The following is a 25,486-nucleotide window of genomic DNA, read 5'->3' on the forward strand; positions in this document are numbered from 1 at the left end:
AATTTTTAGGGTCTACCAGGTGATCTCGGGCGTCCAGGACCAATGGGCCCTCCAGGATTTCCTGGGCCAGAAGGTTTGCCAGGGCCTAAAGGAGAGAGAGGATCCCCTGGTGCTCCAGGAAGAACTGGATTTAAAGGCGATCAGGTATAGTATGTAAAGTAAGCTGTCGCCTTCCTCTTCCGTTACACTCATGTTCCATTAATGTTAAACTGGGTTAAGTCTAAGAAAAGGTTGGTTCAACCATTTGACAGCAACAGTGGAATATAACAGCACAAATGATAGTTAGTTACAGAGCTGCTACAAGGATATTAGATGTCCTAGGAAAACCTTCAGCCTTGCCCCCCCCCCCCCCCCCTCCATTAACTTTGGGTCCCTTGCTCCCTCCCCAACAATCATGGTCATCTCAACAGCAGAATAATCTGGATACATAGGCTATTCGGCAAGTACCCAAGTTGCCCACCCTCCTTATTGGTAAAACTACCTCCTGTTGTGTCTTTAAGTTTGGGTAGCCCTTAGGACATAATATTTTGGTTTAAGTTCTGCTCATTGGTAGTCCATCTCTCCCCAACCCACCCCCCCCCCCCCTCCCGAAACTGCTGCCCTAAGGGACTGCCTAATTTTGTCTCATAGTTGGGCTGTAGGCAAGTAAGTAGTACCTCAAGGCTGCTAGAGGTGGCAGAAGCCATTTTGAAGGAGCAACCACAACGGGCGGGAGTGAGTGGGCATCACTTCTGCCCATTTCCCACTAGACCACCAGGGATTGGTCAGGTAGGCTCACTGGGATAATGGGGAGGAGATTTTGTACATTTCAATAGGGGTGGTAAGGATGGAGAGGGGTTCCCAAGTGGGGTTTTGGATGTTGCGGTGGGGGGGTGGGGGTTGGGAAGAGGGATCGGAAGAGAGGTTTCTGGCTTTTCCTGCAGTAGAAGGGAGGAAGAGGGGGTCCTGGGGGGGGGGAGGAAGATCAAAAGAGAGGTTTCTGGATCTTCTGGGGAGGGGGATCAGAATCAGGGAGAAGGGAGGAGTTCCGGACCTGGCCAGATCTGGATTTTCTGGGGTCTGGAGCTGGGAAGGAGATCAGAATCGTGGGAGAGGAGGAGTTTCAGACTTGGCCAGATCTGGATCTTCCTGGGGAAGGAAGGGGGATCAGAATCAGAGAGGTGGGTGGGGGGGGGGGGGGGGGAAATCAGGACCTGATCAGACATCATACGGGTCCTTGCCAGTATTCATGTAGCAACCGAATAAGGGTCCCAGCTGAATACTGGCCGGGACCTGCATAAACTCCGGCAGCTAGCACGTAACGATTTAGCCCTGGATGTTCAATGTTGACCACCGCTGCCTGAATATTGAACCGTAAGAGGTTCATTGTGCTGGAAAAAGTCCGTGGGACTTGTGTTTGATGCCCCCCCTCCTCTAAAGGGCATTTCCTATTTCATAACTGTGGTTAGTTCATCTGGCCTACTAATATGAGGGCCCCCATCACAGCTGAATGTTCGCATGTGCGTCAACTGGGATACCTGAACGTAATTGACCATCTTTTTCAGGATTTGATTAACACGTTTTCTTTATCTTGATCTGTCCTTTTTAACTTTGCTCTTTAGGGACAAATGGGAGTTCCTGGATTTCAGGGCATTAATGGAATTCCAGTAAGTCTCTTATGTATAAATATTTAAATACAGTTAAAACATATGAAGTGTGTCTGTCGTAAATGTCATGGGTGACGGATTGGTTGGTCTGATATGGTTTAAATTGTACAGGCATTTACACGCATTGGTTAATCGGATTCTGAGGTCAATCATTATACAAGCTAGAAGAGAAATCTAAACACCAGAAGCAAAAGAGAATCAACAAAAGGCAGAGCTAACAATTCCATCACCCAGAACTATATAGAGACTATGGTAGTATCGATGTATAATATAAAGAAATAAATTCTAATGCAAGGGGTAACATTACTTATGTACTTATGATGAAACTACAGTGTAGTAAATTTAAAACAAATCGGAGAAAATTCTTCTTCACCCAACGCGTAATTAAACTCTGGAATTCGTTGCCGGAGAACGTGGTGAAGGCGTTTAGCTTGGCAGAGTTTAAAAAGGGGTTAGACGGTTTCCTAAAGGACCGCTACTAAATGGACTAGGGAAAAATCCTCAATTCCGGGAATAACATGTATAGAATGTTTGTACGTTTGGGAAGCTTGCCAGGTGCCCTTGGCCTGGATTGGCCGCTGTCGTGGACAGGATGCTGGGCTCGATGGACCCTTGGTCTTTTCCCAGTGTGGCATTACTTATGTACTTATGTCCTCTACTTGGCTCACTTTTATTACATAGAGCAGTGATTTAACCTATTGTGATGTCATAGTGGCTCATTCCACCAATAAGAGCCAACCTCATTAGTGATGTCACAATGGCTTGATTGTATAGAATGTTTGTACGTTTGGGAAGCTCGCCAGGTGCCCTTGGCCTGGATTGGCCGCTGTCGTGGACAGGATGCTGGGCTCGATGGACCCTTGGTCTTCCCAGTGTGGCATTACTTATGTACTTATGTCCTCTACTTGGCTCACTTTTATTACATAGAGCAGTGATTTAACCTATTGTGATGTCATAGTGGCTCATTCCACCAATAAGAGCCAACCTCATTAGTGATGTCACAATGGCTTGATTGTATAGAATGTTTGTACGTTTGGGAAGCTCGCCAGGTGCCCTTGGCCTGGATTGGCCGCTGTTGTGGACAGGATGCTGGGCTCGATGGACCCTTGGTCTTCCCAGTGTGGCATTACTTATGTACTTATGTCCTCTACTTGGCTCACTTTTATTACATAGAGCAGTGATTTAACCTATTGTGATGTCATAGTGGCTCATTCCACCAATAAGAGCCAACCTCATTAGTGATGTCACAATGGCTTGATTGTATAGAATGTTTGTACGTTTGGGAAGCTTGCCAGGTGCCCTTGGCCTGGATTGGCCGCTGTCATGGACAGGATGCTGGGCTCGATGGACCCTTGGTCTTTTCCCAGTGTGGCATTACTTATGTACTTATGTATGATTTCTCTACAGATCTCATGGTTTGACACCCTCCTTAGTGTTCATTTGTTTTGAATTTAGTTCCTGTAAATTGTTAGCTCATTGGGGGGGGTTTTATGGGGTTTGCTTTGTTTTGCCCTTTAGAAGGAATGTCTTTCACTCATGGTTTTGGAGCTAGAAATATGTTTTAGAATCTTACAATATTTCAAATATTTTTGTCTTTCAAAGTAGGGGAGGTATTTTCTTTGGCTCTTTCCCTGAGGTTATCATAATGGTCTGTTATGGATTCTTAATGTCTCTTGATTACAGCCTAATCAACATAGTCAATGAAAAGTCTACATAAGAACTTCCACACTGACTCGGAGACAGCCTTAATGCTCGTTGAACCCAGCTTCCTGCCCTCAGTGTGTTCAGAGGAAATGTATGAGGAGCAGACGCGGCAGTGTGGCCCATCCCTTGTCATGTTTATTTATTTATTTATTTATTGCATTTGTATCCCACATTTTCCCACCTCTTTGCAGGCTCAATGTGGCTTACAATACATCATGAATAGTGGAAATACACAATAAGATAGATATTTAGTATTACAGACAGATCTTGGGTGACATGATTATGATAAGACAAGATAGTAGTCTAACAAGCAGATATACTAAGTCTTTCTGGATATATGTGGAGAGGTTCACATTTGTTGGTCTTTGTGGTATGCCTTGTTAAAGAGATGGGTCTTCAGTAGCTTGCGGAAGTTGGTAAGTTCATAGATCGTTTTAAATTACACGGCAGCGCGTTCCAAGGTTGACGCATGCGTTAGTTTGTATTTTAGACCTTTGCAGTTGGGGAAGTGAAGGTTGAGGAATGTGCGGGATGATTTTTTTGGCATTCCTGGGTGGTAGGTCTATCAGGTCTGACATGTAGGCTGGTGCATCCCCGTGAATTATTTTGTGAACTAGTTTCTAGCTCTCATGGCTTACAGAGGTTCTAAAACTGATCTGACGCCCCTATCAGTGTCCAGTGACCTCAGATTGATCTAGAACTCCATAAACTAGTCTAAGCTCTCTTTGATCTCCGACGTATGTTGCCTGAATAACTTTACTATTGATACTGTTTCTACGCAGAAAGGAAGTAGACTGCAGTGTTCAGGATGTCCTCTTTCATACGCTTGTCATGAGATGATTCATGGGCTTCACTGTACAATGATCTGTTTTAGACAGAACACATCCTTCCCGTTTTTATGTCATCAATGCATCAAGGAAAACTATCTGTTTTATCAGTTTTGGCATACCCTGACACTGCTCACAGGCTATCTCCAGTCCTCGACAATGCATAAATGCATTATAAACTCAATTACTGTAACGGAATCATACTTACTATTTAACAACATTTAATTCTCTTAAGTATTCGAGCAACAACACAGTAAAATAACATTGCTCAAATGATAACAATTAACAATGTGTCAGAATGGTTAAAGCAGGGGTGTAGCTATCATGGGGCCACGGGGGCATGGCCCCCGTAGATTTGGCCCTGGACCCCCCCCTTCCTGCCGCCAACCCTCCCCCGCTGCCATCGCGTAACCTTTGCCGTCGGGGGGCCCCAACTCCCACCAGCCAAAGTCCTGTTCTCGGCCGCGCGGCGTTGCTTACTGAATGATCTGATCAAGTTTCTGTGCGTGCGTCTGACGTCCTGCACATTGTACGTGCAGGACATCAGACGCACGCACAGAAACAGATTCAAACTTGATCAGATCATTCAGCAACGCCGCGCAGCCGAGAAGAGGACTTCGGCTGGTGGGGGTTGGGGTCCCCTGCCAGCAAAGGTATGCGGCGGGAAGGGGGGTCAAGAGGGTTGCGGCGGGCGGAGGGGGCCAGCGGCGCCGAAGGGAAGGCTAAAATGTGCCCCCTCACCTCGGGCTCTGGACCCCCCCTCCCGTCAAAGTCTGGCTACGCCCCTGGGTTAAAGAATGTGTCCCAGCTTTAACACAGGACTTCAGTTGCTTTGAGAGATTCTTAACAGCCTTCTTCCTGCTTGCCCCGGGATTGATAGCATAGAATGTTGCTATTACTGTATTTGGGTTTCTGCCAGGTACTTGTGACCTGGATTGACCACTATTGGAAGCAGGATACTGGGCCAGATGAACCACTGGCCTGACCCAATATGGTTATTCTTATGTCCCTGTGGTAGGCTGTCCCAGATCATTATCTGCAGTGTTTCCTTGAATTCAGTGATTGATGGTGGCTTTGGGTGGAGCTTGTGATAAGACTTCCCAGCATTGCTCCCCGGACATGCCGATAAATGTTCTTCACAGTACCGAGCTTCCATTTCTTGAGATGATACGCCAGGGGCGTAGCCAGCCTTCCATGGGGGAGGGGTCCAGAGCCCGGGGGGAGGGGCACATTTTAGCCCTCCCCCTGACGCCGCCCCCCCCCACCGCCGACATTGCCGCCCCCCCCCCCTCCCGCCGCGAACCCGCCGCCGCTGCAGCCTACCTTTACTTTTGCTGGCGGGGGATCCCACTCCCCGCCAGCCGACGTCTTCTTCTCAGTCGCTTCCTGCTCTTCAATTTGTTTGCTGACGTCCTGCACATTGTACGTGCAGGACGTCAGACTCGGAGAACTGTTCTCTGAGTCTGACGTCCTGCACGTACAATTACGTGCAGGACGTCAGCAAACAAATTGAAGAGCAGGAAGGACTGAGAAGACGTCGGCTGGCGGGGAGTGGGATCCCCCGCCAGCAAAAGTAAAGGTAGGCGGCGGCGGGGGCGGGTTCGCCGGGAGGGGGGTCCTGGGGTGAATCTGCGGGGGGCCCGGTCCCCTCAGGCCCCACGTAGCTACGCCACTGTGATACGCAGCCACTTTTACCTTTGCTCCAAAACCTTGTTTGCACAGCGTCTAGATTCTCTTTTTGTCCTCTACCGACACCTTGCCCGTGATTGCCTTTCCGATCTGAAAAGCTTTTAAAGAAATTATCTGTAAATTATCATAAAAAAGGTGCGAGCAAAATCTAAATAAATAAATATTATCAAATACAAATTATTCAACTATAAATTATTGTTTACAAAAGTCTACATCACTGTGACTCATTAACAGTAAGCTGGTACCCCGGGGATTTTTTTTTCCAAAATAAATGGTAGTTTTAAAGTGCAAACATTTTTGAGCATGCGAAAATTGCTGGATGGTTACGCTAAAAAGTCTGTAACTTCGCTGTGTTTAAAAGATAATCTCATTCCGCTCGGCACATCAGCGTAGATAGTAACAAGAAATAAAGCTGTACAATTTCACGTTGAAATTCCAAGTGGATGCTGAGAAAACAGCAAAAAAAAACCTCTTGAAAATGACTTTATTTTGCCTCACCCTGTAAAGCCTTTTGTAAAATACATGCACATGTAAAGTTGTGGTCAGATGCGGCAGAAGCATCTATTTTACAGTGTTGATGCAGAAAACATCAATAGACGGAAATCAACACCTTAACATGTGTAAGTCCTGACACTGTAAAAGGGTTATTTCAGAATATAACACATGTATTTCTTCTGTTTTAGAATCCCAACGTGGCCACGTTTCGCCCTCAGGCTGCGTCAGGGGTACAAAAAACTACAAAATAAAAATAATGAATAAAACATAAACATCACATTGTATATTTTATAATAAAACATATCTAAAACCACAATCAAATCATCTAATATAATAAAACGCACCCTCAACGTTCTGAGGACAACGTTCTGTGAAGCCTTGAAGCCTTGAAGCCTTGAAGCCTGAAGCCTGAAGCCTTGAAGCCTTGAAGCCATGAAGCCATCTGACGTCACTCCCAGGCTGAAGGGTTCGCGCCGGATTCGTGGTGTGAAGCCTTCAAGCCAACCAGCCGTCTTTGCCCCGCCCTCGCCTTAAACCAAACAAATCCGGAAGCGAAGCGTCAGGGAAGGAGGCGGCGCTCCCGACGTCTAGCCTTCCCTTCGCTGTGTTCCGCCTTCAAAAGAAGGCGGGAGACAGCGAAGGGAAAGCAAGACGTCGGGAGCGCCGCCTCCTTCCCTGACGTTTCACTGCACGAACCGCCACGGAGGTAAAGTTAAAACGAAGAAGAAGAAAAAAAAGGGATGCATGGATGCGAAGGGGGGGACATGGATGCGAAGGGGGGGGGGAGAAGAGGGCGGGCCAGGCTGGGACATGGGAGAGAGAGGAGCATGGATGCGAGGGGGGGGGGTCATGGAAGGGAGAGAGGGGACTTGCTGGAAAAGGATGAATGGAGGCGGCAGGGGACAGAGGAGCATGGATGGGCATGGAATGGAAGGGCAGGGCTCAGGGAGAGAGGGGAATTACTGGAAATGGATGAATGAAGGGGCCAGGGGACAGAGGAGCATGGATGGGCATGGATTGGGAGGGCAGGACTAAGGGAGAGAGGGAAATTGCTGGATAGGGATGAATAGAGGGGACAGATGGGCATGGATGGATATGGATTGCAGGGCAGGCCTCAGGCAGAGAGGGAAAATGCTGGATAGAGAAAAATGGAGGGGCCAGGTGACAGAGGAGCATGGATGGGCATGGATTGGAAGGGCAGGACTCAGGGAGAGGGGAATTGCTGGATAGGGATGAATGGAGGGGACAGATGGGCATGGATGGATATGGATTGCAGGGCAGGCCTCAGGCAGAGAGGGGAAATGCTGGATAGGGAAAAAAGGAGGGGCCAGGTGACAGAGGAGCATGGATGGGCATGGATTGGAAGAGCAGGACTCAGGGAGAGGGGAATTGCTGGATAGGGATGAATGGAGGGGACAGATGGGCATGGATGGATATGGATTGCAGGGCAGGCCTCAGGCAGAGAGGGGAAATGCTGGATAGGGATGAATGGAGGGGCCAGGTGACAGAGGAGCATGGATGGGCATGGATTGGAAGGGCAGGACTCAGGGAGAGGGGAATTGCTGGATAGGGATGAATGGAGGGGACAGATGGGCATGGATGGATATGGATTGCAGGGCAGGCCTCAGGCAGAGAGGGGAAATGCTGGATAGGGAAAAATGGAGGGGCCAGGTGACAGAGGAGCATGGATGGGCATGGATTGGAAGAGCAGGACTCAGGGAGAGGGGAATTGCTGGATAGGGATGAATGGAGGGGTCAGATGGGCATGGATGGATATGGATTGCAGGGCAGGCCTCAGGCAGAGAGAGGAAATGCTGGATAGGGATGAATGGAGGGGGCAGGTGACAGAGAAACATGGATGGCCATGGATTGGGAGGGCAGGGCTCAGGGAGAGAGGGGAATTGCTGGAAAAGGATGAATGGAGGGGGCAGGGGACAGATGGCCATGGATTGGGAGGGCACGGCTCACACTCTCTCTCTCATATACAATGTCTTTCTGACACTCTGTCTCAAACTGTATCACATTCACTCTCTATGTGCCACACAGTCACTCACACACTCGCTTGGTCTCATACACACACTCTCTCTCACACTGTGTCTCACATACACACTTGCACACACTCTCATTCTCACACACACACTCTCTCACAAACACACTCACACCCAGACTCACTCTCTCTCTCACACACTCACACTTTCACTCTGACTCTCAAACAGTCACTCTCACATACACTCTCCCAAACATACACACTCCAAGGAAAACCTTGCTAGCGCCCGTTTCATTTGTGTCAGAAACGGGCCTTTTTTACTAGTATAAGATAAAAACAGATCAAATCTAAAAACATAATACAATAAAATCAATGTAAGTTAAAAACATTCAGATTAAATATGCATGCAATAAAATAATAATTTTAATACAAGACATAAGGTATCAACAAAAAATAATATGATTTGATTGTGGTTTTAGATATGTTTTATTATAAAATATACAATGTGATGTTTATGTTTTATTCATTATGTATTTTTATTTTGTAGTTTTTTGTACCCCTGACGCAGCCTGAGGGCGAAACGTGGCCACGTCGGGAAACTTGTAATAAACCACTTCTTCTGTTACCCTGCTGTTCCATTTTTTTTGTCTTTTTTGATCTGCTTTTTGTCTTTTGGTTTGCTATTTCTGTGGCAGATCTTTGCCTTTTTTTGTTTCTGTTCATTATAGAATTCTGCAGGTGTAAATGCTCTTAATTAACTACAGAGGCAATAGTCTGCTGTACTTTCAAATCTGAAGAGAGAAACATACAATGGGGGGGGGGGGGGGGGGTTGAGAAGACCTCCCTTAACCCCTCTTGTAAAAGGCCATCCAACGACAAGCCAGAGGCGTAGCCAGACCTCAGTTTGGGAGGGGACATAAGCCCCAAGTTGGGGGGTTGGGATATTTTGCCCCACCTCTCCATCGCTCTTGACCCCTGCCGTAATCCCACATACCTAGGCTGGCAGGGGACCCCAAGCCTCACCAGCAGAAGATTTTCTGCGGCAATATTCACCACCGCCCTCCCTGCCTTCCCGTCTTGGCGCGCGTACTCGTTTTTAGTGAAATTGAACATGCCAGAATCTCGCACATGCTCAATTTCACTAAAAACGAGCATGAGCACGGGGGGAGGGGGGAAAGCAGGGCAATATCGCCGCAGGAAAGCTTCTGCTGGCGGGGCTTAGGGACACCTGCCAGCCAAAACAGCAAACCTTGGGGGGCCCCGAACCTAAATTGAGGGGTATCCAGGCCCCCAAAGCCTCCCACGATTATGCCACTGACACAAGCACTTTTAGAAAATCCAGAAACAATTGTAAAACCTGATATTGATAAATAAAAGCCATCCACATGTGATCCATTTCTGAAATAGGGAATGCAGCGGTGTCTGGAACATTTCTAAGTTCACTTAATAATTCTTCTGAGGCCTAGTTCAGAGGCTTCAATTTTCAGTCCTATGACCCAGGGGCGTAGCCAGAGCTCGCTAGGAGGAGGGGGCAGAGCCCGAGGTGTGGGGGCACTGTTTAGCCACCCCCTGCCATCGCCCCCCCCAGCCGCCGCAGCTGCCACATTGGACTCCCCTCCCGCCACCAACCCCCCCCCCCCCGCCTTCGGCCCCCCAGCCCCCACCACATTGGACCCCCCTTCCGCCACCAACCCTCCCCCGCCCGCCCTGCCGCCGCATCAGATACCTTGTTTGCTGCAGCCGAAGGGAGTCTTCTTTAGTTCAGCGCCGGAGTAGCGCCGCCGTTCAAGGAAGTTCCTGCTGTGATCAGCTGTTTCTGACGCCTTACGTGCAGGACGTAAGGCGTCAGAAACAGCTGATCACAGCAGGAACTTCCTTGAACGAAGGCGCTGCTCCGGTGCTGAAGTAAAGAAGACTCTCTTCGGCTGCAGCAAACGAGGTATCTGATGCAGCGGCGGGGCGGGGGAGGGTTGGTGGCGGGAGGGGGTTCAAGGGGATCGTCGCCAGGGGCGCCAGGGCCAAATCTATGGGGGGCCAGGCCCCCTCAGGCCCCAGGTAGCTACGCCACTGCTATGACCTAACTGTCTTATTTTGTGCCACTTTTTCAGCTTTTGTCCACTCAAGATCTGTTCTTAAAAGGATCTAAGCTGGGTGTGTTATTTAAACACTTGCGTTCAGAATATAGGCTTGGTCAAACGCTGTGCTTCCTTTTAGGTGTATTCAGACATCTCGGAACCGGGAAGTGAATAGAGACTACGGCCAGGCAACTGATTAGAACAGATCAGTTAGATGCGGAAGGCAGAGGTGGCAGGATGTATTTAGAAACGAACTCCTGTGCCAAAGACGTTACAGTTTGTCTGAGTTGATTTCCATAGAAACCTTGCTTAACATAACAGTGCTGGAGCTCCTAAAATGGTCATCAGATCAGGCAGTAGGATTAAGAGAGCTTGTTTATCAGTTTATAATCTTCACTTTCCATCCCTCTTCATCGGGAGGTAGCCGTTCTTAGCCCTTTCCTGTCACAGATGTGATGTTCTGTTCCTACACTTGTTGATTTTGGCAGCTCTTTTAACGAGATTTCTAGAGCCTTCACTTGGAGCAGCAGAGTCAACTGGGGTCGCCAATTAGATCCAGATTCGCCCGACAGGGTTTACCCTGTTACACGCTGGAACGTGCTTTTCGTAGCAGATGCAATGGGGGAATCAGAACTACAAGTCCTTACAAGCAATGGGGCAGTGGCCTTCCTAGCCTGGATGGTACCCGGGGCGGATCGCCGATGTGCCCCCCCCCCCCCCTACAAAATGACACCTCCACCCCCCCCCCCCCGGCGAAATGACACCCCCCCCCCCCCGGGTGCACGCCGCTGGGGGGGGGGTACCGCAGCGCGTGCCTGTTGGCTGCGAGTTCGCTAACTTCGCTCGTTCGCTGCAGCTCCCTCTGCCCCAGAACAGGAAGTAACCTGTTCCGGGGCAGAGGGAGCTGCAGCGAACGAGCGAAGTTAGCGAACTCGGAACCGACAGGCGCGCGCCGCGGCACCCCCCAGCGGCGTGCACCTGGGGCGGACCGCCCCCCCCCCTTGGTACGCCACTGCAGTGGGGTAAACCCAGGAATCGATCTAGCCTGTCCTGTGGATCTGGATCCAGTTGGCAGCCTTAACCTAGGGTGAGCAGGCAACCCCATTCTCCCATTCCCCACCAAGGCTTGGAACCTGTGAGGTTCAAACAGCCGATGTTCGAGCCATTGAGGGTGGCCACATATTATAGAACCTTCGGCTTAAACAGTAAAGCAGTTGTTCCCAAACCTGTCCTGGGGGCTCCCCAAAGCAGTGGCGTTCCTAGGGGGGCTGACACCCGGGGCGGCTCGCCGATGCGTCCCGTCCCCCGGGTGCAGCACCCCCTAGGATGCAGCGCGACCCCCCCCCCCGGCGAAAGGACCCCCCCCCCCCCCGCAAAAGAACCCTCCCCAGGTGCACCCCGCTGGGGGGGGGGGGGGGCCGCGCGCGTCCTTCCTTCGTTCCATGCTCCCTCTGCCCTGGAACAGGAAGTAACCTGTTCCGGGGCAGAGGGAGCATGGAACGAAGGAAGGACAGGCATGCGCGGCACCCCCCAGCGGCGTGCACCAGGGGCGGACCGCACCCCCCCCCCCCCCCCCCCCCCTAGGAACGCCACTGCCCCAAAGATATTTACAGTGAATATTTATGAGAGGGATTTGCATGCAATGGAGGCGGTGCAAATCTCTCTCATGAATGTTCATGGTGGATATCCTGAAACCTGAGTGGTTGGGAGCCCTCCCAGGACAGGTTTGGGAACCACTGCAGTAAAGGTTTCAATCAGAGGGTTGCACAAACAGAGGCCACACAGGAAGCCCAACATCAGCAGCCAGCACTACAACAGGCAGGCAGGTGACTCCCAGGCCATGTGACCTGAGAGGGCGTGGCTCCAACCACACTTGTTTCCTCTGGCTGCATCCTTCGCTGTTTTGTATGTGTTTGTCAGTGATGAGAGCAATGCACTTTAAAATTGTTTTTCAGTGGTGCGGTGGTGCAGAAAACCGGCTCTTCCATTGGCCAGTTCCCTGCCCTTCCAGCAGCCGGCTTCCCTTTATGAAAACCGGCCAGGCCGGCCCAATGCCGCTTGATTGGCATTCCTACCTATGTTGGAAAAGATTTCTCCATTAAGTTGTTGCAGCCCTACCAAGCACAGGAGAGAGTGACGGACATGCTATTCTGAATCCAAACATTTTTTCTCTGTTGGCTGATCCTTACTCTTCTATCTGGCTATGGGTGGGCTGTACAGTGTTATTTACCATGTACAGCATCTCTGCTTTTCACAGTGATGCAGCCCAAGCTCTGGTTTTGCTATCAAGGAATGCAGCTGATTTTTAAACTATTCTATTTTATACTATTCTACCTGCTGCCAAGATTTTATTCTGGGCATTTTCAGGGGATGCACTTAGGGAGTAGAAATCCACGGGAGACCTATGTGTTAGGCAGTGAGAGTCTGATATGTACAGACAGGGAGAGGGATCTTGGGGTGATAGTATCTGAGGATCTGAAGGCGACGAAACAGTGTGACAAGGCGGTGGCCGTAGCTAGAAGGTTGCTAGGCTGTATAGAGAGAGGTGTGACCAGCAGAAGAAAAGAGGTTTTAATGCCCCTATATAAGTCATTGGTGAGGCCCCACCTGGAGTATTGTGTTCAGCTTTGGAGGCCGTATCTTGCTAAGGATGTAAAAAGAATTGAAGCGGTGCAAAGGAAAGCAACAAAAATGGTATGGGATTTGCGTTACAAGACATATGAGGAGAGACTTGCGGACCTGTACATGTATAGGTCCGTGGCGTACTCAACAGTCTTTTTACTGCTCAGTCCTGTTCTCACGGACCCTGAAGCAGAAATCGAAACCTTGGCCAAAGTTGGCCGTGGGCCGTTATACGAGACTGAGCAGCTGCAGAGAGAGAAGTTCAATTTTAACATTATAAGTCTGGTTAAGTTGAATAAAGTAAAACTCGTGTTAAAGATCAGTTGGAGGTTTTTATGCCAGTGATGAGTGAGGGGGCTCCTTAAGGTTGACTAAGTGTTTAACAACAGAGTGACCCCAATACCTATCAAGGCTTTTCCTCCATTTTTATAAACACCGTCACATTGAGAAATAGTAGAAGGGATGAGATTGAGCTGATTAGTTAGTACAACATTGAGATCCTCTTCCTGCTCTGTGTTTATATATACAGCTGCCATTGGCTACTATTAGTAACTATTGGCGGCTGAATATCCAGAAATCAGCACTGACTGGTGGGACTCTCCAGTTAGCGGCAATATTCAAACCTCTAACCAGATATCTAACCGGAAAATATAGGACAACCTTTTTGCTGTCTGATCTGTATCCGGTTAACTATCTGATTAGCGGTTTGGATACCTCTGCAAACTGGATAACCCCCAACTCCGCCCAACCCATGGACCGCCCTGGCACTGTCTGGATAATGCCTAGGTGGCAGGGGCGTAGCCTTCGGTGGGAGGGGGGTCCAGAGCCCGAGGTGAGGGGGCACACTTTAGCCCCCCCCTTGCGCCGCCATTATTGACCGCCACCCGCCGCCAACTTTGACGACCCCTGCCGGCGACCCTCTCAACCTCCCCCTCCCGCTGCCAACCCTCCCCCGCCGTCACTTACCTTTGCTGGCGGGGGACCCCAATCCCCACCAGTCGAGGTCCTCTTCTTCCCGTGAAGGCTTCGGAACGAAGCCTTCACGGAAAGAAGAGGACCTCCTCGACTGGCGGGGATTGGGGTCCCCCGCCAGCAAAGGTAGCCCACAGCGGGGGAGGGTTGGCGGCGGGAAGGGGGGTCGAGAGGGGTCATCGGCAGGGGGTCCAGGGCCAAATCTACAGGGGCCCAGGCCCCCGTGGCCCCACATAGCTACGCCACTTCTAGGTGGTCCAAGGGAGTATTCGGTGGCGCACTCTCTGGTTAATCCATCTAACCAGATAAGTGCCTTTGAATATCTACCCCTGTGATAATGCCAGTACTCATGCAGAATGTCATATCTGTGACCCACTGTCTAACAACAGAATTCTGCTTATGTTACTCTGCAGTGGTTCTGACATAGGTTTGGGGGGGCCGGCAGAGCTGTTGTGTGCTGTAAAGATGACCTTTGGCCTCTTTAGGCTGGAGAGATTCACATGTATCTTTGGAGGAGGCCCTTTGTTCATCTTGTTAGCTATATAAATGTTAGTGTTTAACAGAGTTAAAAGCATAAACTCTTCGGTGAAACATTTACCCCTTGTCCAATTGTGGAAGGGCCTATAGGAAGAGGCAGAGTGGCAATTACTAGAGCGCGACGCCGGAACTTGTCATAGTTCACACATGTTAAACTATGCTTTCCTCCTTTCATGTAGGGTCACACCGGGCAGCCTGGCATAAGAGGACTTCCTGGCCTAGATGGCTGTAATGGTACCATTGGAGACCCTGGAATCCCTGGCGTACATGGAATCCCTGGGGCACCTGGCGCAGCTGTAGGTCATCACTCATCGTCGCTCTATCCTATGTAACTTCTTCAGCACCAGACAGGAACAATGTAGGGTTCCTTTCACCAAGCCACGCTAAAAAGTGGCAAGGGTGGTGTCAGCGCGTGGGTTTTCTGTGCGCCGCAGCCACTTTCAGCCAGGCACTAAAATGGCCGCCTCGCCATATATTTTTTGTAATGGGCCACGTGCTAATTTCTCCCTTAGCACGTGGCCATTACCGAGGGAGCCCTTACTGCCAACTATTTAGGAGGCGTAAGGGTTCCCATGCTACTAGGCTAGTGTGCGGTATATGTGCCCGATTAGCGGAGGCATGCCTACTCTCTACCTTTGGGCACGCCTTGGGATTAGCACATGCTGAGCGAGAAAGCACCATGGGATGCCTCATCGTGTCCCACAGTAGTGCTGTTGAGTGTGGTAGGCCCACATAATTAAAAAGGCCCCACTGCAGGGGCGTATCTGCGTGGGGCCACAGGGGCCTGGGCCCCCCTGCCGACGACCCTCTCCACCCCCTCCCGCTGCCAACCCGCCGTCGCCTATCTTTGCTGGCGGGGGACCCCAACCCCCGCCAGCTGAGGTCCTCTCTTCTGTTGCAGCAAAGCTTTTTGTTCTGAGTCTGACATCCTGCACGTACGTGAGACTCAGAATTTGAAACTGAAGGAAGCTTTGCTGCAACAGAAGAGGACCTCGGCTGGCGGTGGGTTGGGGTCCCCCGCCAGCTTTGCAACGGAAGGACCTCGGCTGGCGGGGATTGGGGTCCCCCGCCAGCAAAGGTAGGTGACGGCGGCGAGGGAGGGTTGGCCGCGGGAGGGGGGGTGGAGAGGGTCATCGGCAGGGGGGGGGGGGGTCGGCGGTGCCGGGGGGGGGGGGGGTGCTAAAATGTGCCCCCTCACTCTGGCTCTGGCCCCCCCTCCCGCCAAAGTCCAGATACACCTCTGCCCCACTGTATTTTATAATTTACACTTTCATTAAAGTACACATCGTGTAAACAAGACACACACTTTTACACCAGTCCCTATTTTAGAAGAGGTCATTTACATATGCAAGTGCCCACTGACACATGTAAATGATTGAAATATTGCTAGGTCCGTGTGTTCTTCTTATCATTAAAACTAGGCAGCTCCTTACACAATTATTCTCTAAGGGGCAAGTTCTGTAAATGGCACTGAAACTTGAATGCCGAAAAAATCAGTGCTAAGCGCTGTTTTATAAAGGATGCTTTAGGTGCGGATTCCATGCGTAACTTTTGGGCGCTGGACTTACGCCTACTAAAGCCAGATGTTAATGCCAGCATCCAAGTTAGACACCACTTAGGCTCAATTGAGTGGAGGAATGGCCTAGTGGTTAGAGTGGTGGACTTTGGTCCTGGGGAACTGGGTTCAATTCCCACTGCAGGCACAGGCAGCTTCCTTGTGACTCTGGGCAAGTCACTTAACCCTCCATTGCCCCAGGTACAAATAAGTACCTGTATATACTATGTAAACTGCTTTGAATGTAGTTGCAAAAAAACTAAGAAAGGTGTATATCAAGTCCCATTTCCCTTTCCCTATTTGAGATTCTAAATGGAATGTTGCTACTATTTAAGATTCTACATGGAATGTTGCTATTCCACTAGCAACATTCCATATAGAAGCCTGCCCTTGCAGATCAGCAAAGCAGCCGCACAGGCTTCTGTTTCTGTGAGTCTGACGTCCTGCACCTACGTGCAGGATGTCAGACTCACAGAAACAGAAGCCTGCGCAGCCGCGTTGCTGATCTGCAAGGGCAGGCTTCTATATGGAATGTTGCTAGTGGAGGAGTAGCCTAGTGGTTAGTGTAGCAGACTCTGATTATGGGGAACTGGGTTCAATTCCCACTTCAGCTCCTTGTGACTCTGGGCAAGTCACTTAACCCTCCATTGCCCCAGATACAAATAAGTGCCTGTATATAATATGTAAGCCGCATTGAACCTGCTATGAGTGGGAAAGTGCGGGGTACAAATGTAACAAAAAAATTTTCTGTAATTCCATGTGCAGTACACCTGTCAATAATAGTAATAGTTTTGTAATAATACAATACAGTCTCGATTATCCAAACCTTTGGTGATCCAACCATCCAGCAGATCTGACAGTGGCGTCATGTGGTTCTTCTTCCATTTTCCGTTTTCCGAACCTGTACCCTACTTTACCACCGTTGTAAACTGGGACCCCACTTTCTTCTGCATTGCTTGACTTCTCTTTCATTTTCCGAACCCGGGACCTTACTTTACCACCGTTGGTAGCTGGGACCCTGCTTTTACCGCCTTTGTTCTGCATTGTTTGAGAAGTTACCCTTGCTTTCCCGTATTATCCAACTTTTCATTTATCCGACAACGGGTCGGTCACATTAGGTCGGATAATCGAGACTTTGCTGTAATACATTTGTTTGGGGTTATTTGGAAAAATGTGGGGGGGGGGGGTCCTGTTTTTTCTGGACATCATAGCTCTGTCCCTTCTCCACTAAAACTACATCCTCAGAACGCCTAAATATGGTGATTGTATAAGGCTGTGCAATCTTGTTGGTCTTCATTTTTATAAGGGGATGGGACTTAATATACTTTCTTTCTGTGGTTACAATCAAAGCAGTTTACATATTATATACGGGTACTTATTTGTACCTGGGGCAATACGTGACTTAACCAGAGTCACAAGGAGCTGCAGTGGGAATCGAAGCCAATTCTCTAGGTTCTCAGGCCACTGTACTAACCATTAGGCTACTCCTCCACTGTATTTGATCACACAGTGCCGTAGGAACCCTTGGCCCTTACATGCAGAAACAACGTCATTAAATTCTCCCCTATCTACGCAGTGATAAACAGACCCAGTCAAAACTATGAACTAGATCAATGTATGAAAGAGATTTAGAAGAGCTTCATGTCTGAAAGGTCATCGGCCAACTGATTCGGTGGGTTTAAGTCAAGCCTCTAGCCCTTCCAAATTACGATGAAGAATTCCCGGGAAGAGGTAATGCTGGGCATTGCATGTCTAGATTCCTGTTATATCTATTGTGTTTGAATTGTAGGGTCGTCCTGGTTTCAAGGGTCAAAAGGGAGAAAGTGCCATTGTTCAGGGTGGTATCAAAGGATCGAAGGTAAGCTTTCATTTAAAACTAGTAAAAAGGCCCGTTTCTGACCGCAATGAAACGGGCGCTAGCAAGGTTTTCCTCGGAGTGTGTATGTTTGAGAGAGTGTGTGTGAGAGTGACTGTGAGAGAGAGAGTGAATGTGTGAGTGTGTGTGACAGAGAGAGAGTGAGAGTGGGTGCGAGTGTGTGTGTAAGAATGAGAGTATGTGCCAGGGTCCCCCCTCCATCCCAGTGCCAGGGTATTTCCCCCCCCCTCCCTCCCAGTGCCAGGGTATCCCCCCCGGTCTGTGTCACAGTTGCAGGGGTTCCTCCCTCCCTCCCTTCCTATTCCAGTGAATACATTTGTTGTCTGAGCATTTTGTTTTTTTCTATTGGAGTCAGAGAGTGTCAAGTGTAGGTGAAACAGACTCATGTATCCCGCAGCCCTCGGACCCCCTCTCGATGAATCTCAACATACTCCCCCCCCCCCCTGGCCCCGGCCATCCTTCCATCAGAGTCATACCTGAGCTCCCTCTACACTGAACCCGGCGCCACCGTTTGCCTGCTGTTGCACCCCGCCCATGGCTTCACACAGGGTGCGGAACTCGGGAGGAGGAGGAGTGTGGAAGAATAGCGTCACGGGGTTGGGATCCTGGAGGATGGAATGAAGCGTCACAGGGGGGCGGTGCGCCTAAGGAGGGAAGCGTTACGGTGTTGGATTGACGACAGGACGCGGTAAGAGGCCAGTGCCATTGTTCCGCCCTCGACGTCATCACGTTGTGACGTGAGGGCGGGGCAGACACTCATGGCCAAACCGGATATCTACACCACCTCAAGTTTCCGGCTCCAGGCTTCATTCGAACGTTGGAGGTGCGTTTTAGGTCCAGAATGGGCGTGGCTAAGGGGGAGTCTATCAGTGAGGGTCAGTGGTGGTGAGACCCTATAGAGATGGTGCGTGGTTGAGGGCGAGTGTATGAGTCAGGGTGAGTGGTGCTGAGTGAGCTTCAGAATGTTGGAGGTGGGAATTATTTATATAGATACACAGAGGGCAAACGCCATTGCCTTTTACCATATGTGGGATCCTCTTTGTCTTACTGCAGAGACTAAAGTCTTTCTGCTGATTAAGTTGCTTTGGATTTTTCAAGCCACCTGTTTCCCATTGCTTTCTCTTTTTAACCTGTTAGAAATTTTGCAGTTCTTTACTTACCTTTTTTTTTCTCTCTCTTTCATATGTTTCTCATACCACCTATTATAGCTGTCTGGGATTTACTGAACTTGATCAAATTTAGGACTGAGTTAGGATTAGCCCTACTTGCTGAAAGACCTTCAGCAGCGGCATACCGAGGGCGGGGCAGTGGGGGGCGGTTCCTCCCGGGCGCACGCTGCAGGGGGTTGTTTAATTATTTTGGGGTATTTCCTGTTCTCTTCCAGAATAGTAATCCAGCTACTGATATCAAGAATTGAACAGTTACCCCAGGCTGCATTTGTAGTTACCTCGTTTATCTAGACTCCATCAACGCTCAAAGCAGTTCACTTTTACTCTAAGTTATTTAGGAGCCAATAATCAGAAAACATACTATGGATATGAGAAATATTCTTATTACTTACCAACATAAAGGTTTACAGGATCAGCATAACCAATACAGATTCATTTCTCACAGGAAGTCTCCTAGCCTGATATAAGTTGCCAGATGGTCTCTACTGTCTCGTTTATATACATTTCTCTCAGCCCTATTTTTTATGGACACCTGTTGTGTACCACTTTGACAGTTCCTGTTAATTTCATCAGATTCCTAAAAAACAAGATTTAACTTACATAGACATCACATGAAAAACGCCATTGCCAGCCAGGATGCCACGCCTGTGGGGCAACACTTTACAAAAACAGAACACTGTACTAGTGATTTCACAGTAAGAATCCTGAAAGGTAACTTGAAAACAATACAGGAACGTAAGACCTTTGAAGTCAGAATGATTAAATATTTTGACACCCACCAGACAGGACTTAACAGAGATCTGGGCTTTCTAGCCCATTATAAGCCATAAAATTGTAAATGGTACTGTTTTGTTTGTCACTTCCTGTCTCCATGCATATCCCTCTGTCTCACCCATCCACCTCCATCCCCACCCTGTTAGATTGTCACTGAAATGCTTTGATGTCTCACGTATATATACTGTCATCTACCAAGATTTGCTTATTTCTGATCTGACGAAGAAGGGCAACCTTCGAAAGCTAATCAAGAAATGTATTAAGTTATGTCCAATAAAAAAGGGTATCATCTTATTTTCTTTTCATGTTTTATTTTGTTTTATTTCTATTGATCAGATTCCTGGTAATTTCTTCAAAATCTGTTTACCAATTATTACGTTTAACCACAAGTTCTTTCTTTATCTCGCAAGTTTCGGACAACTCACCCTTCTGTTCCCTCTATTAACTGGAAATCTTTGTTTTTCGTCACTTATCACTGACCGCATCTTCCCATATTACCTTGTTTACAGCTGCCATTTCTCGACAAGCTTCACTAAACTTTGCCCATATGCCAGTTTCATTATCACAATCCTGACTTACAACATCTTGAGTGAATTTCAAAGTCAGAGCTGATATTATGATCTTTAAAACCTAACTACCAGGATCAAAACCAGTTGACCTGTTTTTCACAGTAGCCATTTTCTATATTTCAACAGGGGGTGCAGGGAGCAGCCGCACAGCTGTCGGCTCCACCAATTTCCTGCTCCCTCTGATGTTACTTCCTGTTCCCAGGCAGAGGATGCAGGGAACTGGCGGAGCTGACAGCCGCACGGCTGCTCCAAGCACCCCAGGAGGTAAGAGCAATGCCCCCGGGGGGGGAGGGTGTTTTGAGGTGATGCGCTGGGGGAGGGGAGGGAGGAACCCTGCACCCGGCAATCCGCCGGGTGGCAGCCAACCAAGGAACACCACTGACCTTCATGCTCAAATAAAGTAATAATTGGAAACCCTTGTGGAAATGCAGGTGCTCATGTACCGTGGGGTCAGGGCCAACTCAAGACATGAGCCAGGTGAGCCACCAATTCAGGGTGTCAGAGCTTAAAGATGTCAAAAGCCTGCCAGGCTAACTCGGTCTTCACAGTGGCAAGAACGTGTTTTCCTCTCACTGCTGTGCTCTGTACACTGCCACCCATTGAGGTAAATGCAGAGCACAGCAGTGAGGTAAAAGCAACGTGATCTCACTGCTGTAAACAAGCAGGTAGAGCCAGGCCGGAGGGTGCCAATCCAGATGGGATGGGTTCAGGGAGGTGCCAATGCAGACAGTTGTAGGAGGGGGGGGGGGGGGTACCAGAGCAACGGTTGGCTCAGACCGCCACAACCCCTTGAGTCAGCAATGAGAAGCGTACCAAGGTCTAGGCCAGGGACTTCGAAAGTTGAAAATTCAAGCAACAGCCAAACTTATATTGGTCCAGCTGGACTTGAAATCAGTGAGATGATGGAGGCAGACTAAGTGGAGAATCTTGTATGCTCATCTGTCCATGATGATGGTGTACTAATGAGGATCTGGAGTCCTGCTGTATAAGCTAAGTAACGATATAGCTTTGAATTAATGTTTAACTAATGTGAAAGTAATTAGTACTTGTTAGCACTAATAATTTTGTGTTATCACCTGTGTATTGTTAGCTTACACTCAGATCTGTGATCCACGCCCAAAATTGTGAGCCTTAATTTAGGTGCCCTGTACAGAATCCAGCGGACAGTGTGTAACTGCAAGGGGGCGTGTACATGGGTGGAGCGTGGGCGGGACATGAGCATGCCACCTACTTACACACGTACCGTATAGAATGCTCTCAGTTATGCACACTGTATGGCATACTTGGGTGTGCTTAGACCTGGTATAAGCAGACATGTCTAAATGTAGGTGGGTCGATGCCCACTTACGCAAGCATATTTTTTGTAAAGCACTTTGATACTAAGGTATAGGGCGGTATATAAAATGAATTAACCCAATCCAATCCATAACAAAATCTTGGTGCCAAGATGCCATTATAGAATTGACGTTCAGCACAAGGCATTAAGACACCTACCTTTAGGTGCCAAGTTACAGAATTGCTCCCTAATCTTCCATTTTACAGAAATGTGCAGAAATATGGCTCAGTTGTTCTTATTAGGCCCAGGGCAATATTTAGGAAGAGTATTAGGGAGAGAAAATGGTTTAGTATAGTTGCATATCCGAACATGCCAGTAGGTATAGTTAAAGAGAGGTGACAAGACCTTTTTCAGATATATTGGAGAAAGGAGAAAAGATAGGAATGGAATGGAATTGCGAAACTGAAAGATAATGAGAATGACTATGTGGAGAGTGATGAAGATAAAGCGAATGTGCTAAACAATTACTTCTCTTCGGTGTTCACTGAGGAAAATCCTGGAGAAGGACCGCGGTTGGCTGCCGAGGGAACATCTGGGAATGGAGTAGATACTGCGCCGTTTACAGAAGAGTTTATAACAGCTTGAGAATCTGAAGGTGGACAAAGCTATGGGGCCGAATGGGATACATCCCAGGATACTGAAGGAGCTCAGAGAGGTCCTGGCGGGACCTCTTAAAGATTTATTTAATAGATCTTTAGAGACGAGAGAGGTTCTGCAGGATTGGAGACGAGCGGATGTGGTCCCTCTTCACAAAAGTGGAGACAGGGAAGAAGTGGGAAACTACAGACCGTAAGTCTCACATCGGTGGTAGTAAAAATAATGGACTTGCTGCTGAAGAAGTGATAGTTAACTTTCTAGAAGCCAACGGGTTACAGGACCCGAGGGAACATGGCTTTACCAAAGGAAAATCCTGCCAATGAGTCTTATTGACTTCTTTGACTGGTTGACCAAAGAACTGAATGAAGGATGTGCGCTAGATGTAATCTACTTTAATTTCAGCAAAGCCTTTGATATGGTCCCCCACAGAAGACTCTTGAATAAGCTGAAAGGTTGAACTTAGGACCAAAAGTGGTGAACTGGATAAGAAACTGGCTGACCGTTAGGTGGCAGAGGGTGGTGGTACATGTTATCCGCTCGGAGGAAAGGAAGGTGAGCAGTGGAGTTCCTCAGGGGTCGATGTTGGGGCCTATTCTGTTTAATATATTTGTGGGAGATATTGCTGAAGGGTTGGAAGGAAAGGTTTGCCTATTTGCGGATGATACGAAAATAGCCAATAGAGTGGATACCCTGGAAGGAGTAGAAACAATGAGAAGGGATCTTCAAAAGTTAGAATGGTTGAGGGGTCTTGCAGTTAAATTAATACCAAGAAGTGTAGAGTGATGCACTTGGGGTACAGAAACCCAAAAGAGAGTTACCGCTTAGGAGGGGAGAGATTAGTAAGCTCGACTTTCGAGAGAGAGCTTGGGATGTTGGTGTCCGAGGATCTAAACAATGTGACAAGGCAACGGCCGTGGTCAGAAGGATGCTAGGCTGCATAGAGAGGGGTATAACTAGCAGAAGAAAGGAGTGTTAATGCCCCTCTACAAGTCATTGGTGAGGCCCCACTTGGAGTATTGTGTTCAGTTTTGGAGGCCGTATCTTGCTAAAGATGTAAAAAGACTGGAAGCAGTGCAAAGAAAAGCTACAAAATGGTATGGGATTTGTGTTGCAAACTGTATGAGGAGAGACTTGCTGACCTGAACATGTATACCTTGGAGGAAAGGAGAAACAGGAGTGACATGATACAGACATTCAAATATTTAAAAGGTATTAATCCGCAAACAAACCTTTTTCGGAGATGGAAGGCGGTTAGAATTAGAGGACATGAATTGAGGTTGAAGGAGGGCAGACTCAGGAGTAATGTCAGGAAGTATTTTTTCACAGAGATGGTGGTGGATACATGGAATGCCCTCCCACGGGAGATGGTGGAGATGAAAACAGTAACGGAATTCAAACATGCGTGGGATAAACACAAAAGAATCCTGTTTAGGAGGAATTGATCCATGGAATCTTAGCGGAGATTGGGTGGCAACACCGGTAACGGGGAAGCAAAACCGGTGCTGGGCAGACTTCTGCAGTCTGCGCCCTGATTGTGACTGAATAGATATGGATGGGCTGGAGTGTAAATTTTAAGGGGCTTCAACATTAACTTCAGAACTTTTAGTACAAGAACAGTGCTGGGCAGACTTCTACGGTCTGTGCCCTGAAAATGGCAAGGACAAATCAAACTTGGGTATACATATAAAGTATCACATACCGTGTAAAATGAGTTAATTTTGTTGGGCAGACTGGATGGACCATACCGTTCTTTATCTGCCATCATTTACTATGTTACTTTATCCTAACTGTACCTCCGGGCACTGTGTACCAAGCAACCATGATACAGAAAACAGGTGGGTTACAACTGCTACCAAAGGGAGCATGATTTTAAATGCTCAGTACTTTTTCACATGTGGAACAGCCTGTCTCTGTTTACAGTCTCTGAATTATCCTTAATCTGTTTGTACTGTGGGCTGATTAATCAGCTGTCTCAGGCACCTGCCATGTTGTAAGTGTCTGGGGAATGTGAAGTGCTCTGATTGTACGGGTTATGATTATCGAGTAGACAGTACAAGCTCTTCTGTGTTTATCTTGGACTGGTTGCCTGCATGAGACATTGAAGTGCTTTGCGGAAGACATGGAATTCCCCTGGAATAGGTGCAGGACCTTGTAGGCCATGATGAATTAAGATGGGTGTCGGATTGGACCAGGCTCAGATATTCAGGGTGCCCAATTCGACTAACCTCCTGAATCCTACTGAAGCCCTGGACAGGAACCTGTGAGCCATGCAGTTAACTGGACCAATGTTTTCCATCCTGGACACCGGCCCAACAAGGAAGTTGGTTCTCTGGATAGCCACCGTAAATGTTACACGTGACCTGCATCTCCAGTATATGCAAAGCTGTCATATGTATATTTTTTACAGATTTCTGCAAACAGAAGGAGTGGGCCTAGTGGTTAGGGTGGTGGACTCTGGTCCTGAGTTCGATTCCCCACTTCAGGCACAGGCAGCTCCTTGTGACTCTGGGCAAGTCACTTAACCCTCCATTGCCCCATGTAAGCTGCATTGAGCCTGCCATGAGTGGGAAAGCGCAGGGTAGAAATGTAACAAAATAAAATAGATACTATTGGAGATTCTACATGGAATGTTGCTATTCCACTAGCAACATTCCATGTAGAAGGCTGCGCAGGCTTCTGTTTCTGTGAGTCTGACGTCCTGCACGTACGTGCGGACGTCAGACTCACAGAAGCAGAAGCCTGCGCGGCCACATTGGTGATCTGCAAGGGCTGACTTCTACATGGAATGTTGCTAGTGGAATAGCAACATTCCATGTAGAATCTCAAATAGTAGCAACAGTGGAGGAGTGGCCTAGTGGTTAGGGTGGTGGACTTTGGTCTGGGGAACTGAGGAACTGAGTTCTATTCCCGGCACAGGCAGCTCCTTGTGACTCTGGGCAAGTCACCTTAACCCTCCATTGCCTGCCGCATTGAGCCTGCAATGAGTGGGAAAGCGCGGGTTACAAATGTAACAAAAAAAAACCCAAGACTTAACATGGTCAACTTGCTTTTGGTTT

The 25,486-nt window shown here is 48.5% G+C and overlaps 1 protein-coding gene across 1 annotated transcript in view; it reads left to right on the forward strand.

Annotated features, from left to right (window-relative positions):
• COL4A6 (collagen type IV alpha 6 chain) overlaps positions 1-25,486 on the forward strand; it is a 446,909-nt gene that overhangs the window by 237,869 nt on the left and 183,554 nt on the right. Inside the window, 4 exon segments of the mRNA XM_030209832.1 lie at positions 10-144; positions 1,602-1,646; positions 14,734-14,850; positions 17,899-17,967. Coding sequence (XP_030065692.1) covers positions 10-144; positions 1,602-1,646; positions 14,734-14,850; positions 17,899-17,967 — 366 coding nt within the window.

Source organism: Microcaecilia unicolor, chromosome 7 (genome assembly GCF_901765095.1).
Source record: "Microcaecilia unicolor chromosome 7, aMicUni1.1, whole genome shotgun sequence".
Lineage (NCBI taxonomy): Eukaryota > Metazoa > Chordata > Amphibia > Gymnophiona > Siphonopidae > Microcaecilia > Microcaecilia unicolor.